The sequence below is a fragment of the Egretta garzetta genome, unplaced genomic scaffold (assembly GCF_000687185.1).
Source record: "Egretta garzetta isolate BGI_Z169 unplaced genomic scaffold, ASM68718v1 scaffold759, whole genome shotgun sequence".
NCBI lineage: Eukaryota > Metazoa > Chordata > Aves > Pelecaniformes > Ardeidae > Egretta > Egretta garzetta.
Genome location: NW_009260944.1, coordinates 829,849 through 847,725, shown reverse-complemented (window position 1 = coordinate 847,725; position 17,877 = coordinate 829,849). Strand labels below are relative to the sequence as shown.

General features: G+C 39.5%; 1 protein-coding gene across 1 annotated transcript in view; it reads left to right on the top strand.

The window, feature by feature from the left end:
* The window catches only part of PECR (peroxisomal trans-2-enoyl-CoA reductase), a 17,074-nt gene extending 4,939 nt beyond the window's left edge, over positions 1–12,135 (top strand). Inside the window, exons 3-8 of the mRNA XM_009647161.2 lie at positions 4,939–5,104; positions 5,770–5,851; positions 8,084–8,180; positions 10,343–10,453; positions 11,030–11,141; positions 11,264–12,135. Of these exons, the coding sequence (XP_009645456.1) occupies positions 4,939–5,104; positions 5,770–5,851; positions 8,084–8,180; positions 10,343–10,453; positions 11,030–11,141; positions 11,264–11,352 (657 nt within the window). The 3' untranslated portion in view covers positions 11,353–12,135. The remainder of the gene's footprint in view (positions 1–4,938; positions 5,105–5,769; positions 5,852–8,083; positions 8,181–10,342; positions 10,454–11,029; positions 11,142–11,263) is intronic.
* The last annotated feature ends 5,742 nt before the right edge of the window (positions 12,136–17,877 follow it).

The following is a 17,877-nucleotide window of genomic DNA, read 5'->3' as shown; positions in this document are numbered from 1 at the left end:
CTGGAACACAAGTCATATGAGGAGCGGCTGAGGGAACTGGGGTTATTTAGTCTGGAGAAGAGGAGGCTGAGGGGAGACCCGATCACCCTCTACAACTACCTGAAAGGAGGCTGTAGTGAGCTGGGGGTCTCTTCTCCCTGGTAACAGATGATAGGACAAGGGGGAATGGTTTGAAGCTGCGCCAGGGCATGTTTAGGCTAGGCATTAGGAAAAACTTCTTCACCGAAAGGGTTGTCAGGCTCTGGAATGGGCTGCCCAGGGAGGTGGTCGAGTCCTCATCCCTGGAGGTATTTAAAAGAAGGATAGATGAGGTGCTTAGGGACATGGTTTAGTGGTGGGATGGCAGGGTTAGGTTAAAGGTTGGACTCGATCTCAAAGGTCTTTTCCAACCAAAGTGATTCTATGATTCTATGATTCTATCCCACTGAGGGAGGAGGGGACTGAGCGAGCATCTGTGTAGTGTTCAGCTGCCTGCTGGGTTAAACCACGACAGCAACACAGCAATATAACTCACTTCAGCATTTTCACAAATACAGGAGTAGCTTCCTGTTTACAGTGGAAGATGGGGTGAGAGGGCACTTAAACTTTTGGCTTCCTTCCCAAAAGAAACAAGACTTGTACAACTGTGTTGGCTCTGTGTACTACTCATTAATAGCTTTACAACTCATTGTCTGGTTTTAGCTTAGTATGAGTGATGAGTATTTACTTCAGAAATTCATGGAAGCACATTGTTGGCTAGAGAGGACAGCCTCTACAAGTATTCCGTGAATCATTGCATGCTCTTTCTCAGCTCTTCTACCAGATACCATAGAATGTTTGAAGGAGAAAGACCTTTATGTATGTTTCAGAAAGGGAAACAAACTTAGGAGTTCAAGCCTCCTTAGAAGTCAGAACTGATCCATCACAAGTTACAAAGCCCAGGATGCATCCTGAAGAACTACATCATTCATTTAGTATATCCTTCTCTTTGACATATCACTGAAACCTTTCTAAGAGTCAATCTTTCTCTTAAAGGAAGCCACTGTGATCACCTGTAGGAACAAGCCATCTGTTCTTACTGTAGCATGCCTTTTTTGTTTTCATCCCTCCATCTCCATCTATTGTTCTGCATTTCTCTAAAGGCCCCTATGAATTTTGTCCTTGTTTTAATCTTATAATCAGGCAAACTGGAGGGAGGGACTTTGAATAGAGGAGATCTAAGAAAGATGAAAGTGCTTTCAAAATTGCCAGGTTTTTGCCTTCTATTGCAAATCTTGAAGTCACTGACCTGCTTTGAAGATGGCACAGCTCATTCCTCTTGTGTGCCCTAGTTTGGATCTGTGAAATTTAAGCATTAGAAGATTCATCCCTCCATCATATAGTGCAATATGTCTGTAGAGCTCTTTCAGGTCTAGAAAGAGTCATAGATGGTGCAGTGAATTAATAGCTGCAGAAGCTTGATGGCAGACATCATGGGAATAGCTTAATGAATTCACATTTTTAAGTCTTTTAATCTTCATCCTCAGAGGCCCTCTTGCTTTCTAGCAAAGCTTACTTTTGGTTTAATGTGCAAGAAATAATTGCGCTTGATAGAGGATTTTCAACCACTGTATAACCTGTCAGGTTTGTTTCTGTCACCAGTTTGCTGCTGCTGCTTTTGGCTAGTTTTCCATTGAGTGTTCTGTAAAGGATTACAAACCTGGTTTGTTTTTAAAGATGGAGGAGTAGAGGGTTCTGGGATGCTGGTAAGAGCACCTGAGGTTTTGTCTTCTTGTTCTGTCTTCTTGGGGCCTTATCCTGAAGCAGTAATTGTGCCTGTCCCTTATCCTGTGACTTTAATTATTTGGATTTTTTCTAGCACTGCCCACATAATGTGTTTTTCTTGCTGAGATGCAGGCCAGGCAGGTAGTGGGGTGTATGTGTGTGTGGTGTGTGTGTGTTTTCAAACCAAGCTCTTTTTCCAAAATCCAAGGCTCTAATTAATTATTTCCAGTGCCTCAATCTAATGGTGGCCAGAGTGGAGGAGAGAGACCCCATCCTTTTTCCATAATGAAGAGCTTTCTATTTATTTCTGTAGGTATTGGGAAGGGGAAGCATGTGTTTGTGAGTCTTAAATGTTGAGCTACAGCAAATCTCTTGATGGGCGAAAGAAAGACATGAGGAACTTCTTACCCTTCTGAAGCATTTGTGCTATATGCTCTGGACAAAGCTTTCATTAACTGGCATCTAGATAAGTAGGAGACAGACCTAGCTAAGTGGAAAATAAAACCTTCTATTTCTAGCAGGACACTGCTCTTCTTGAAATCAGCAATTCGGAATTCTGTGCACAGTGTCCCCTTTCCATACTCGAGCTCCAGCAACAATTGCTGCTGGACCAGACTTTGAGGGGGTACTATTTAGCACTTACCTTGTGTCTGAGTTCACTAGCAGCTTTTCTTTTCCAATAAAGTTTATAGCTTAGCATAGTCTCAGTTGGTTTATAAATACTTAACGCCTGTCTGTGTGAAGCCTGTAGTGGAAGACTGTGGCTTGGTGGGGAGCTGTGGATAAGAGATTCCTGTTGTCATACTTTAAAATAACACAGCAGTAACACAAAGTAAAAATACCTGTTACCACTGTGCAAGAATGCCCACTAGCTCTAGTCCCCAGACAGCAAATATCTATCACTCTGTAGTGGGTAGTTTGCCTGTTGAGTTTCACTCAAGTGCAAGGTGACCTGTGAATGCATGTGGACATTTGTCCCTTTTCTCTGTGTCAGTGAGTACTGTCATCTCAGTTATTTGTGAAAGTGTGCTACTGCATAATACCTCTGAGTGGCAATCACACAAAAAAGGTCCTTACTGAAGAGCTCCAGTCTTCTGGTTATGTCTGAAGTGCCTGATTTTGTTCTTTTTGGTCTTTTTCAAAAGAATGTCCTAAACTGCTAGTTTTACCTTGTGCAGTTTTGCTTTGCTTCCAGAGAGGGTCTTTCCATGTGGATTTTGAGTATTTAGGAATAGAAAGTTAGTTCTCACTGTCGTTTAAATGTGTTCTACCAGATCTTCTTTCTCACTGTGCTGGTGGCTGCTGTCACCATGTTTACTGTAATTGGGAGAAGCACTGTAGCGATGCTTTCTTTACAAAACAGGAGACAATGTGAAGGTTGGTACAGTTGGATCCATCTGAGCTGTCACTGGGGAGCCTGCTAGCCTTCTCTGGCTTTTGGAAAGCAGAACTGATAGGCGTTTTTTTGCTGGTTTTTTTTTTTTTATTGCCCTAAGAACATGGTGCTACAAGTAAGAACAGCAACAGAGTTTCTTAAGATACAACCTGTGAACCATTCATTTTGAATTGATATGTCATAGCAGGCTTTGTCCACCTGTTTAAAACTTGCCTGTGATATCTCTTCTCAGTGGATTTTTCTTCTGTTAATTTGTCCTTTGTTGGTTTTTTTTGTGATTCGTAGCATTTTCCCTTTTCTCTCTCTCTTCCCCTCCCACCCCCAGCCTGAATACCCTTAGTCTGTTCAAACATTCCTTGTACTGAAACCATTTCTCTTCCATAAATGAGCCCATACTTCAGTGACTTATGGAGAATATTCAAAGCAAGATCCTCAGGCTGACAGGAGGAAAAATTTGATATTACTGAGCAAAGCATAACTTTTGCTGCCTAGCAAGACATAAGCTGCTTTTCTCTGGTTGTGAGCAAACCTGGAAGTCTTTGTGGCATGGTTGCTCTTGCAAATCATGGGTTTGAGACTACTGTCACAGATGTTTTGGTTTTTTGGTGTATTTTTTCCTCAGATCCACTGCAGTGACTGATGTGAGGAATAAGATGACAAGTAGGAGTAACTGGTGCGTGGTATCTAGTTATGATAGGTAACGTAAGCAGGAAACTGTCATGTTGTCCCATTTCCCCTGTTTCTTGAGATAAAGGTTAAATTATTAATTGTTGCTATAGAGTTCTTATTACTATCTTGTAATAGGAAAAATACATCAGCTTTGATATCTGAAGTCTTTGAATGCTTTGAAACACGTTTCCCTCCAGAAGTTCTCTTGTGATTAGTGTGTTTAGTGTGAGTGTGTGGCAAAACTACTCTACTTCCAAAACAGAAAACAATGCAAAAGGCTGAGCTTACAGCCTGTAGCTCAGATTAGGTCAGTGCTAGAGCTAGGTTTAGATTCTCAAAATCTCTTCCCTTCCATATGAAATTAAGCCACTCTTTTTCTGCAATAACAGCTCTGAGTGAGTGAATAAAATGTCTACTGCTATTTGCTGTTAATATCTTCTTGGAGTATCCAAAGGTAAATGGTGCCAGACAGTGTTCTTAATTGTAAGTATTCATCCTGCTTATAGACAGAAGGTGTCTGCTTAGTCAAATACTCATCTTTCTTTTGCTAAAGAAGAAAACTTGCAGTATTTCCAGCACTTTTTAGAGTTAATGTTTTGTAGGGTAACAAACTAACCTTCTTGGCCTGCATAAGAAGATTGACTGTTGCCAACTCATATGTCAGAGCTTTAGTGAATGTACAAAACTTCTAGATAAGAATGTTAAAACTTCACAAGATGACTTATGGGTCAGATGAAAAAAACAGTAGCTACCTTATCTGGAACTCTTCCATCATCTGATGCGAACACCCCCATCCTTGTGAAAAATGTCAAGAGATTCTTAGTAGGTCTTAAGTAGCAGGCTTTTGTATGTGTTTGTTTTTATAAATGTTCAGCGGCTTAAATCCCCTTCTTTCTAATCCCAGTATTTTATGCAGCACCTGCATTAAAATAGGAAGATTTCTTAAGTAAACATGAACTCAGCCTAATCCTTCTTGGCTGACTAAACCTGTCATACCGATCTTCCAGCCCCTCTGAAGGTGGGTGCCTCGTCTTTATGTGTGAAAAGGATGTGAGAGAGAAAATACTGTCTGAGAATGAAATCGGATATATAGCTTAATCAGCATACCACACTAACAAATATCATTTCAGGTAGAAGCTTTGGTGAAGTCTACGCTGAGTCTGCATGGGAAGATTGACTTCCTGGTGAATAATGGAGGGGGCCAATTCTTAAGTTTTTCTAAATCCATCTCTGCAAAAGGCTGGAATGCTGTGATAGACACAAATCTGACAGGGACGTTCTACTGCTGCAAAGCAGGTAAGGACTGAACATTAAGCTTTTTTGTTTATTTGTTTTGGTTTTTACAGCAATACCAGAAGACAAGAAATGTAAAGTTTCCCTACCTTCTTTTTTCACACACTTATCTGACAGTGGATATTTGTTTTCATGAATCTCATCCAAAGCTTTACATAAAACTGTACATTATATTTGTTCATATGTACAAAGATACATTTAGGCAAGTATGATCTTCTGCTTAAGGCCAGGTTTGAGTAGCCAGTTGGCTTGGATACTCGCTTAAAAGACTATAGGAAAACCACTTAACTTCTGTGGCCTGTATTCACTGCAACACAGGAAAAGATCTCTTTCCCATCAGGGATGTAAATTTAAAGTTAAATTTAAGTATGATACATGATTCTCAGGTAGCATCAGGAATGTGGAAATGAAATAAGTTTACATGGGAGCATGAAATCTTGATTTCCACCAAAAGGCTTCTTGACAAACATTGAACCTTACCTGGACCACACCTGTTATCTCTCCAATCCAGTGGTGAGGCTATGGTACAGAGCAGACTGTTTATCTAAATCTGCACAGGAAATGTGTAGTGTAGTTGGAGTTAAGACTCCAAATTTGGCTTCCAGTTGGCAAGTTAGTTTGTATGCATTTCTTCTGAAATTTATAGGTTATCTTCCTCCTTCATACAGTGTACAATGCCTGGATGCACGAACATGGAGGAGTCATTGTCAACATTACTGCTGCCGTGAGAAATGGGGTTCCTGGAATATCGTAATATATATTTTATTTTTACATTTTCTTATATTTTTCCCCTAGAAGTACTAATTACTTCTAAATACTTCATCTTAGAAAGGTGTGCACTGGGCAGCCACAGGGCATAGAAATACAGTTGTTGCGTCAAGAGAGCGCAATAGTATCTCTTGGCTGTATGCGTGCAGATCTCTTACTAATTCAGTAGAGACTACAGGACTAAAGGACATCTCTGTTCTGTGTCAATTTGTCTGTAAGAAACTATGAAGCAAGACTTGCCAGTGAAGGTTTCACTGGAAATGGTATGCTAGTGGGACTAGTTGCACTGAAATATAACCTTTACTTGTTCTCTCTCCAAATTTCTGGAGGGCTTGCAAGAACTTGGCACCTGTTGTTTTCATTTTCTACTGTCAGTTTACAGGTCTTGATGGTGTAATGACTTATGGGAGTTGGGCTGGGAGTAGGGAATTAGGAGGAACATTTCTGGTGTGTTACCAGGTTTTGGCTTTGTCCTTCAGGTGCATGCCTTTTCCATTTTCCGTTTTACTCTCACTTTGTAGCCATCTTCCTTGGAGAAGGTCTCTGATGCAGAGAATCAGTTCTATTTGCTCTGCTCCTTTCTTGACGGGGAGAAGGCTCATGAGTACAAACATATTACCACGTTTGTAGTTCTTTTATACTGATACAAATGATCACAGTTGTCTGCATGAAAATGCAGCATCCTCTCCATATCCATATGTGTACTATATTTGCTCAAGTTTCTTTACCCTCAAATGGGGGTGAGCAAGGGTCTTCCACTTTGAAACTTTGCTACCAAAAAAATTCCGATTTGTTGGAAGAGCAGTAATGCTCAGAAAATGAATTGTTTCAGTTATTTTCTTTTCAAAGGAAATTTCGAAGTTGTCAAAATTATGTATTTTGTCAGTTTCTTAATTAAAAAAAAATCTGAATTTCTTCTTTGAAACTATCTCTTTTTAACTTTGCAATTGAATTTCTATTGAAGAAAATACAAAAATATAATTTGAGCAAATGTTACATTACCTCTATTTGTCCTGATTCAGTGTTGAAAGCTTTAAAAATTTAAAATTTTTAAGGAACAGCACAATATTTTCTCACTAGCTTGTTCTTGGCACTCCAAAATAAATTTAGAGATCCACAGGGTGGTGCTGAAGCAACACTTACTTGAGTTGCTCCACTCTGGTTAAGTCTGGTTGAATAGTCAGGGCAAATAGGCTGAAACTATATTTGAGAGTTGAACAAAGAGATAAAAAACCTAATACTGAATAACAGCGGAAAAAAGTTCCCCAAATAACTGTTGTGTGTGGATGTAGATGGATAGAAAAACCTCCTTTCAAATTAAATTCCTTTTGAATTGATACTTGTTTTAGAAATGTACTATTGAAAAAGACTTGTTTTTACAAGCCCAGCCACCACTCATGCCAAAAGTCACCTGATACAGTTTTTTGTAAGTATTAATTTTGAACAAAAAATTAGTCAAGTTAGTTTGCTTATAGTGTGCCTAGAGTTTATTTATTTCTGGCCTAAACATATTAATATATTGGATTTTCTTCTTTTTTTCTTAAGTTTTTCTTATTCCTTTCCTGGTATTTGAGAAGCTATTGTTATCTATTTCCTCTGAGTCTGTTTTGCTAGGCTAAAGGAACTAAACTCTATTAGTTTTCTCTGAGTCCCACTGTCCACTATTTATCACTGCAGTAATTTTGTCTGCATTTGTTCAAGCTTGTAATCATTTCAGACTCGTTTCGTATAGCAGCAAGGTGTATGAGATCACTCTGCCTATGGTTGTCTCTATCTCCATCCACCTATAGTCATTTTTGCATAGTGGCTTATTTTAATCATGTTTGTCAGAAGATCTAAACTGTTTATCAGACCACTGTCCTTCCAAGTGTTAGTTTACCTGTGCAGCCTACCTTTCGTAGTTTTACACGATTTGAACTCTGCTTCCAGTTGTTTTTCATTTTATAAGCCTGCTTCTGCAGTAGAATGTAGCTGACCTCATGTCACCTTGGCAAAGAGATGCTAAGTATTTCCAGAAATGACAGGAAATCATAGTGTAGATTGTTTAAACTGTGAAGCTACGGTCAAACTTACAAACTAGAAACTCTCTTTCTCAGATGGATGGTCCAGCCATAGAAAGCTACTCTTACTACCGTAGTGAGACTGCGGTAGAGTTAACATTGGGCACTGTTAGCTGAGGGAACAGATGCTTCTTTTGCTTTCTTTTCTCAATAGGCATTCAGCAGCTGCAAGAGCTGCAGTGCATAACCTCACCAAGACGTTAGCTTTAGAATGGGCCCACAGCGGAGTTAGAATCAACAGCATTGCTCCTGTAAGTAATGGCAAATGATCTGATTAAACTTAGCCATCGTGCATGTTCATGGTTAAAACTTTCATGTTAGGGATTTTAAAATCTATAGCTTGTAGCTGTTTGTGGATTATTTATGTATTTGTTTATTTAAAATTCCCTCATCCACATTCTTCAGGTCATTTAAGAGTGTTTTGTATGGTTTGGATGACAAGCCAGAGATGTGGGATAACATTACATAACATTACATGACATAAAATTACCAAATGCTTTGTTTCAGTAATGATTACATTATTTCTGAGTTCACAAAACATTTTCTGTTTCAGGTTCAGGTATGATGATGGTTTCCACCCATGTTTACAAAGTTATTTTGAAAATCTCTGAATGTGTCATATAATGTCTTTTACTTTATCTTCTACATGTTAAGTTAGATTAGTTTTAGGCATAAAAAGACTGTATTTGGAGTGGACCTTCTCTCAAAGAAATTGTATATAAAAATGCGTGTTCTCATTTTTTTCTTATCAAATATACGCAGACAGGAAACCACTATACAGGTCAGCTAAAATATGCTGCCACATTTCTGAGGAAGTAGGTAGCGTGTAGCAATTGTTTTAAATAACTGTATGGAAAGAGAAGCTATACTTTCTAGTGCATGGCGCTGCAGATATAGAGGTTGTATCGAAGCCCTAGCTTTGACATTTAAGATTGTGCAATCTTTGAGATCTGTGTAATCTTCACTCTTAACCACAATTTATTTCGCACTTTACTCCCTTGAAAACAAAAGAGGAAAGGTAAACTTTGTCCAGCTACTTCTACATTCAGAATTTATCTTATCTCACAGTACAATTAAGTGTCAGATTTGTTTAACTGGTCCCTAGGAAGATCTTTCTACTGTCTTTGTAGGATGTCTGTATATCCTGTTGTGCCTCTTGTCCTTGAACAACTGACTCGCTTTCTTTGGCATAGCACAGAACGCTTAATGGCAGCTGTGTGATTGATCATTCAGGTAGTGGTTCTTACCTAGACTCTGTGAGGCCCAACTAATCTGGAAACTTGTTAAATATTAAGATCTTCTGGCTTATTTTTCCTGTTTTGCTTTTTTTTTTCTGATTTATCAAGTCTTGAGGAAGTAAGTAATTAAGACAGCATTATTATGTGAATATATTTTTCAGGCATGCTAATTACCTAAGGAATCATCCTAGTTATACTTCATGGCACATGTAAAAAAAATTTTTGACAAGCAAACACTTCAGTGGTTTGGCTTTTTCAGAAGTATTTCCTAGCTTTGTTACTATGCTGGTAAGAAAAATCCATATCATAGTTACAGTAATACTTTATATCCTTCTGTCACCGCTATGGACGCACCAGGTCTGTGGTGGCCGTACAAAACTGTTACTGCTTAGAGGAGCAGAGTAACATGCAGGGAATAGGTACATAGAGAGGGAAACATGCATTCTAAAAAAATAGTTTCACATACAAGTTACTTCTCTAGCTCCCAAAATAGTCATTCACATTTCATAGATATCTTAGAAGAGAAATCCTAGCATGTACCCCATGGATTAATTCAAGTGTTACTATCTTACTTAAACTTGAGTCCCAAAGGTTCTGTCATAACTAATCTACATAACCTTGTGTTCCCATGCTGTACCTTTCATCTTCCCTCTCAAGTCTAAACTGGACTCCATAATCATCAGAGCAAAGACAGTCACCTTTTTCTATTTCTATAGCGCCTAAGTAGGGGGAGTCTGAATTCTGACTGTGAAATCTGCCTGCTTCCATAATTCACAATAAAATCAATCTAGTGTCCTTACAGGTTACAAGAAACTGTAGAGAACTTGCTCTTGGGGCTTTGCAGTTTTCCACTGTAAGCTGATACAAAATGCTTGTACTTTCAAAACAGTCTTTTAGTTTCTTCTTTATACTCTGCACTTTATAGCTATTGAAGTGACAGTGGAGAATTGGAATAATCTGAATTACTGCACTTGAATAGAGATGTGGCTAGGAGCCAAATCACCTTCTTGTATAAATTTTTCTATTCCATTAAATCTAAAAACTTGCATTCAAGTGCTGTTTAGATAGTTTAATCCCACAGAAAATCCCAGTAATGACAACTCCACAATTTTACAACAATCACAATTTAAACATATGCAAGAAAACTTAATTTTCACTGTGCTGTTTTAAAATAGGGAATGGTGTTTTCAGAAACTGCTGTTGCAAACTATGGAGAATCAGGTATAAAGATGTGGTTAAAGACCATACCAGCGGTTCCTGCCAAGAGGTCAGCGGTTCCTGAGGAGGTAATGTGATATTTCTACTTCTGTGTCTCTATTTTGAAGCTACTTTATTATATGGAGAACAAAAAAGACTTCTTTTTGCACTGTGATGGAATATTAAAAAAGAAAAAAGCTTGTAGTAATGTGTAGTAGTGCCAAGTGGGAGACTTAACCAGTAGTCACCGTTACACTGAAAATTTGATTTGGATGCCTCTTACAGCTGCAGTGTCTCATAGCAGACATTGGTTCCTGAAAAGGTTGACTTCCTGCAGGGAGGACTGAAAGAATGACTATTAATGTGAAAAAAGTGTATCTTAAAAGTACTTAGCTCTCTTCCACCAAGGATGTGCATCTTTGACAAACTGGCCAATTTTTTTGCTTGATTTTCAGCATCTGATGCTGATCTTCGAGAGCTTACTGTTTTTCATCTGTTACATACTTGATGTTTGTGGGTGGGAAGATGGCTTTAAGACTGTTACGGTTTTCATTACTGCGTACAAAACATTGCTATGTCTTGCCTGTAAAAGCTTTTACAAGCATCTTTGACATGAACAATTCCTAGCAGTTTAAGGAAGATTTAAATTGTCATTATTTTGTTAGATCTCGCCTGTAGTGTGTTTCCTGCTGTCTCCAGCTGCTTCTTACATAACTGGGATAACCATGGCCGTGGATGGTGGCCTAAGTTTAAATGGCCGTATCCTGGATCTACCTGGTAAGAAATGGGCTACAAAGTAATGCCCTTCAGGTGACTGAAGTTGGGCAATGGGAGGACGCAGAAGTAAAATGCCTAGTTTTTCAGTCAACTAAATATGTTGTTTTATTTGTTTTCCTCAGATCACGACAGATGGCCCTCACTTCCAGAAGGAAAAAATTCTGAAATGTTTAAAAAGCTTATTGCTGGCACGTTCAAGCCAAGCCTGTAAAAGAATGAGATTTCACCTTATTCCCAATTGCACACTTGCTGATAATCTTGCTCTGTGATTTGGGCGTATTATTCTCAGCAATATAATTTTTTTGCTTATATGTAACTACACTGAGTGCCTTGATTTTCACTGGTTTATATTTAAAACTGGAAAGGCTGTACATAGTAAATTCCTTCTCTGAAAGCAATCACTGCCCTGAGAACATTCAGTCTCTTGGAAAGGGAAGGTATAAAAGACAAATTTGCCATTTACACAGGCATTAACTAATAAAGAATGTCAGTCAGAAGTGAATAAAAAAATACTCATTTTGAAGTGAAGGGGGCAGAGAGGGAATGTTTTGGAATCCTATTCTGGATGAATTTGCAGAGAAGGTAATCTAAATCTCTGTTACCATTAGTTGCATCAGTAACCCTCGAGGTAGCTGTTAGCTCTACACTATTTCTACTCAGCCACACACTGAGTGTTCAACAATGATTTTAAAGACTAAGTAGTGTAGGTATTTCTCTGAAAAGAATTTAAAATAAGGCAGGATACTGTTACTAATGTTTCAGGCTAACATGGCGTATCATATTGGGAATGTTTTGAATTGTTTGTAGATATGACATAACGGAGTTAAGCTGGCTGCAACTTAAATTTTATAATAGAAGAATAATCAGATAATAAACTTAAGCTTTAACATACAGTGATGGAAAAAAGTATAGATTCAACAATTTACCATGGAAAATCTTGAAGCAAAAGCTGTGGTATATATTGCAGTGCTTTCTGCAGTATGCTGTACTGTTAAAGGAGAAACTTGGAATCCTTCATTTACCAGCTAAAATGCTTTCTATCCATACTGTGTTTTCTTACAATGTTAACACAATTTTGTTCATCAGTGTCTCCAAAATAGGTGTGGCTTTTGTGATCAATGAAGAGATTCCATTTAAAAAACAGAAAAAAACCCCAACAACTTACAATATATCGCTCAAAGAGGCCGTATTTGTAGTTACTCGCTTTCTTAAATTCACTTCAAGGCAACTGTTCCCGTGTCTGATAACTTCAATCAAAATATAAAAAATAAGTGATGACTGTGTTTGCTGTAACAACTGAAATTTGTGGAATCAAGTTGCTGCTATAGAAGCAACCTCTCTAATACTTCATTTGGAATTGAATGTAAGAGTCTCTGCCAGTTGTTTGTTCTCTGCAAAGATGTTTGACTTTTGTGTCCTTCATTAAAATGTGGGAACTTACACAGGTACGTGTAGATTGCTTTTTCATTAAAATCTGAATGCCAGTTTTGTGTGGGAGGAGGGGTTTCAGCCAAAATGCTTTCTCCTTCTGACACATCCTCTTTCCTTAGTAACTGGGTGGTCATTTATGTGGTTGTGAGAAACTTGTACAGAGATAAAATCAGCCTTTTTCAAAACTCTTGTGCAAGGTATATTTTGAGTATTTGCAAATATTAGTTCAGGGTACACAGCAAGAGAATTCCTGAAAGCAAATGCGCCTGTCAGATAACTAACTCTAGAAGCCTAGCCCATTGCATTTAAGTGAAATTACTCAGTTTGTTAAGAGATTATTTCTACATTCTTAACATCTTTCTGTAAAAGAGGGTTAAACATGAACAGGCTTGAGACTTGTGGAATTTACTTTCTCTTCGTGTTTGACTGTGAGCTTCTATGATACGTGTGGACTGTAGATTTAATGTGAAATAGAAGTGATTTCATAAAACTAAATTACTTTTATTATATCCCAGAGCTGTTCTCTACAGGATTTGAACATAAACCCGGAAACAGTTATTTTACACTGTTGCAAATTTTCTTCAACTTTGCTGGAGTCTGAATATTCATAGAGAGGGGATGTTTATACATAGTAATAGTGAAATGCACCACTCATCTCAGTGAAATGGAACATTAGAAAGGTGAGTGTTCTCCTGTGTGGGAGACATGTTCAGCCTGCAATTAATAAACTTCCCACAAGTAAGAACTATAACAAACCTTTCCACTTGCACTGAATACAAGGAACTTTTATTTGACCTTGCCTTCTTCAACTTCAGCAAAGCAATGGATGCATTAAGATCTAAGCTAGTTCTTTAGAGGAGACTTGTTCCTGTGCACGCTTTTTTCCCTGGCAAGAAGTTGAAACAGCCAGCGTTTGTGGAGCCATAATGCGCTGCAGCTTGGTGCAACAGGAGAATATAGTCAGACTACTCTAGGGGTAAGTATGGTGTAAGAATACAGAAAATACATCCTTGAAAAGAGAAGGGGAAACATCAGTGTTCTCTGCTTTTTTTTCTCTTTCATTTTTTTTCAGTAATAATACTAACATCCCCATGTGTTGAGGCTTACTGTGCACAATATTAAAATGCTTATCACATTATTAGATATTAGGATAGTAACTCCTTTGCTGTAATGGTTTTGCAATGATCACAGCCTCTTTTTTTTTTTTTTTTTTTTTTTTTCCATTTTTTCTTCTTGCACCAGGGAGAACACGAAATGTTTAATTCTCAGAACAGAGGTTTTATTTTTGTTTTTTCCTCTTTGGTCCATTTTTATGCAGATTAAAATTATTTTAAAAGTTTTGCAGCGCTTTGCAGAAACCCAGTGTTGTGTCAGCTGGCAGCATGAATGTTTCAGGTTTCTGCTGTCAGTGCTGCAGATAGTATCAGCTGTAGCAAAGCTCTTCCTACACCCTCGTAACAACAGCCCTTGATCAAAGGGCATTGAGAGGTTAAAAAAAAGGGTGTGGTAACAAAAACATCCTTGACCTGTGTAAGATTTGGGTGTCTGAAGTTCAGAGAACGGGACTTGATTTTATTTGATTAATTTATTTTACAAGGGAGGTGAATGCAACTGTGGGAAAAGGGCTAAGGAACCTTAGGAGGAATCAAGGAGATTTATTGACCAAGCACTGAGACTTAAACATTTGCTGCACTGTATAGTTGTATAAGCAAAGAGAAGAATGTTAGCATGACAGTTACATTTACCTTTCTGTTAGAAACCCCTTTGCAGTTGCTTTAATATTTACCTCTGGCTAAACCTGTACCTATTCTGCCTACCCCTTATCAGATATTCATGTGGCTGATAAATAGGTGCCTATCAGCTGCTACTTTGCTCCACTGTAGAACTTTACATTTATGAAAGCAGTGTAGTTCCATGGAGGGGAATTTTTCTCAACTGTACTTGCCTTATGTTTTACAGATACTCTTTGTGTTAGGCAGAATATTGATTATTCGGGGTATTTGTTCAGTGTAAAATGAAGTTTGATTATTCAGGGGTTTTACTTAGAGTAAAATGAAGTCTGCGTTGTAAAAAAAAAATCTTCATTCTTTAAGGATTAACAGTTGTCATGTTTGCTGAAGGGAATATAGTCTGTGCAGTGTCATTCTGCAGTGAGGTCCGTTGTCTGCCTGAAGATGTGAATGAACAAATACGAGGCAACGGTTGCTTGTTACAAGCTTTTATGGCTATGGTCTTCTGAACAGTTGTGTAGAATATGATGTGTAATCTTTAAGAAAGCATGCTATTTGCCAGATAGCGTCACTTCATATACTTCTAATTGGCATCTCCTAGTTTACTCTTGCCATCTCAAACAGCAGACTTGTGTTAAATGGCTGAGTAATGTAGACATTAGGGAAATAATCCTATTAGTAAAGTCAACAGTGCCCATGTTCTGTATTACTGAATACAGCCGAGTCCTAAAGGTAAATGAGTTGTTTCATAAACTTCAGTGATGGGGCTGGAGCAGACAAATCTATCAGTACTGCTGCCCCGTCTCATTTATAGTGTGCTTTTTCTAGAGAAGCAACTCCGTACCTGAATGACTGCTGTGTTTTTCCCATACTTTGGTCTGTTTCAAGTATTATAGACAAGTCAGTTGCTGGCTGCTCTTTATTTATTTTGTTCTGGAGCTAAACTTGGGCAGTGGGAATGAGTCCTGAAATGCAGAATACCAAGTATGATGACAGATTCCAGTCTGGGAGTTGCTAGGGGGTGAGATGAAGCCTCTTATGAGTCTTCCAGCAGCGGTTAGGACTGTTGTCCCCAAGCTATTTGCTCTTCCTCTCTTTTGGCATCAGCCTGGCAGTGATGGTGCGTTTGTATTGGGAGGAACTGGAAATACTGAGATGCAGGCGTGTGTTTCCTTCTGTCATGGAAAGGCAGAGGAGTGTAGTAGACAGGTAGGATTAGCAAAGGCTTGAAATAATACTGTTGTTTGCTCAATGCATGCAAGCTGGATTTAAATTTATAAACAGAATTTGGCCCTCCTGCTGGTAAGGAAGGACTGCTGATCATGTTATAACATCCTGACATCACAAACTTTATGCTACTGCTGTTCCCAGAAGAAGCCATTTTGACTTCCCTTATCTGCTTTGTCTCCAGCAGCTTGTTCCTTTGCCAGTTAACCCCTCTTTTGATTAAAAATATATAAAAATAATCACTTATTTAAATACATTCTTTTCTGCATGTAGTTCAAAACATGGTAATATGGTGCTGGCTGTAGGAAGGAGTGGTGGGGAGGCAAAGAAACTTGGGGAGGAAAAGGAGGATGATGGCATGGCCACGAGAAGGGGCTGGTTCGTTCCCATTTACAGTGCTTAGAAGCTTCAGTGTTAATTAATACAGGCACTTGTTAGCCTGAAGCAATACGTCTAGAAGGTGAGAACCTCTTACTGCAATGAGGTATTGATTCTGGAATCCAGGGAGAGCCATACTGCCAGCTTTCAGTCAATTGCTTGAGTAGACTACATCCTAAGATGTGCTTACCTCGTAATTTCCGCCCCCGCTCCTCCCAGCTTCCATCCCTGTATAGGGCTTGCACTGAATGCATAAATAACTGATACGCTTTATTGCAACTTCTGTCGTCTGTTTTTATACTCTTCTTTTCCCTATCAGCAATTACACTGTTCCTATTAGCTTTATTTTGCTCCAGGAGCATGACATGTGATCTCAGAATCATGCCCCTGGGTTTGGGCTGAGCTCAGTGTGAGCCAGTGTCCTAAGTGCTGGGCCCTAGTATTGATAGGTATTTTTTAATCTCAAAGTCAATATTTAGCTGTTTATCCTGCTCCTCGTGGTGAAGACGCTCTGTTTTAGGGATTATGGCATAGTAGCGCTGACGGCTGTCAGGATGTACCTCACCTCTGCAAAGCACTCTTGGGATGGTGCTGATAGCAGCACAGCGAGCACGCTCTGTGCTGCACGGGCTTTGTGCAGAAATACGAAGGACCACACGGGCAGAGGAACGTGGGATGACTTTCCACAACCCTTCCTAGCTTCTTCTGTAGTGAAGGAACTCTGACTTCAAAACCTACTGTTCACTAACCCCTCCTCCATCAGTGAAATCCATTTGCAAGATGCTAAAACTGACAAATGGCCATGAACTGGAACATTAAGGCAAGGGAAACACTGGATGTGTTTTCAAAGCTGTGTAAGCAGCTGTGGGTCATTGATCTTGTTTGATGGTGCAGGAGCATCACACACCAGCGGCATTTTTCTTGGCTCTTTCCCCATCATTTGGCAGAAAAGGTCACCTCTTCAACTTTCTGGTTAAGGACTCTTGGTCGTGACAAGCCTCTCATGAACATGGCTGACAATTTTGCTGACTGGAGCAAAGTGTCTTAGCTTTTGAGGGACCACTACGTCTCCTTCACGTTGGCTCTGGAGTTCTTATTAATGGGTGTGATTCAGAGCCTTGTGCCTTTCTTGGATACGCTTCCTCAGCTGGTCTTGCTTTAGCACAGCCCTCTTCAATCTGTTTTTTTTTTAAAAGATGACAATATTTGGTTTTATCATTTTCTGCAGCCCATTTCAGTGGAAAATCTCAAAATAGGCTGTGGGCCTTGATGTGTGATTTTTTTTTTTTTTTTTTAAGTTCCCACTGGAAGTTTACTTGCTCTGGTATGCAGCTTGGGGTCTTGTCCCACCAAAGACTTGTCTATTTGAGAGAGCTTACCAGCGTATGCCTATAATAATGATGTAAGTCTGAAACTTCTGGTCAAGTAGGTTTTCCCAGGTTTGCTTCAGGTGGCCAAAATAAACCCCCAACCTTTATTTTGGGTAGATTTTGAGGGCTTGTCCAGGCTGTACAAACCTTTAATTGTCCTCAAGGTTAAATCTCTCTGGCCCCATGCCTGGAAAGCAGCCCCGGGGGGGCGGCAGCTCAGCTGGGATTACTGTGCTGTAGAGCCAGGCGCAGCAGCACCCATCACCGCTACCTCGCTATGACTCCCTGAGCACACGCTGCCTGTCGGCGTGTCACAGGAGGGGTTTGCTGAACACGCACGGGGCATTCACGCATCTTGTACGCAGTGGTCCATGGCTGTAAGCTTACTTTTAAACCTGTACAGAACTACTTCCAGCGCCACAGTGTTATTTACAGTCGCCTGCTACTGCGAGGGTAGCAGCAATGGCTGTCCCGCTGCGCCCTGGGGAGCGCCTCCTCGCCGGCTGAAGCAGCGGGCTCCTGCAGAGGAGGGGAAAGGGGCACATGCAGCCTTTCGCGTTGTCCTCAAAAAGCGTGCGCGGCGCTCGCCGTGGCGCCAAG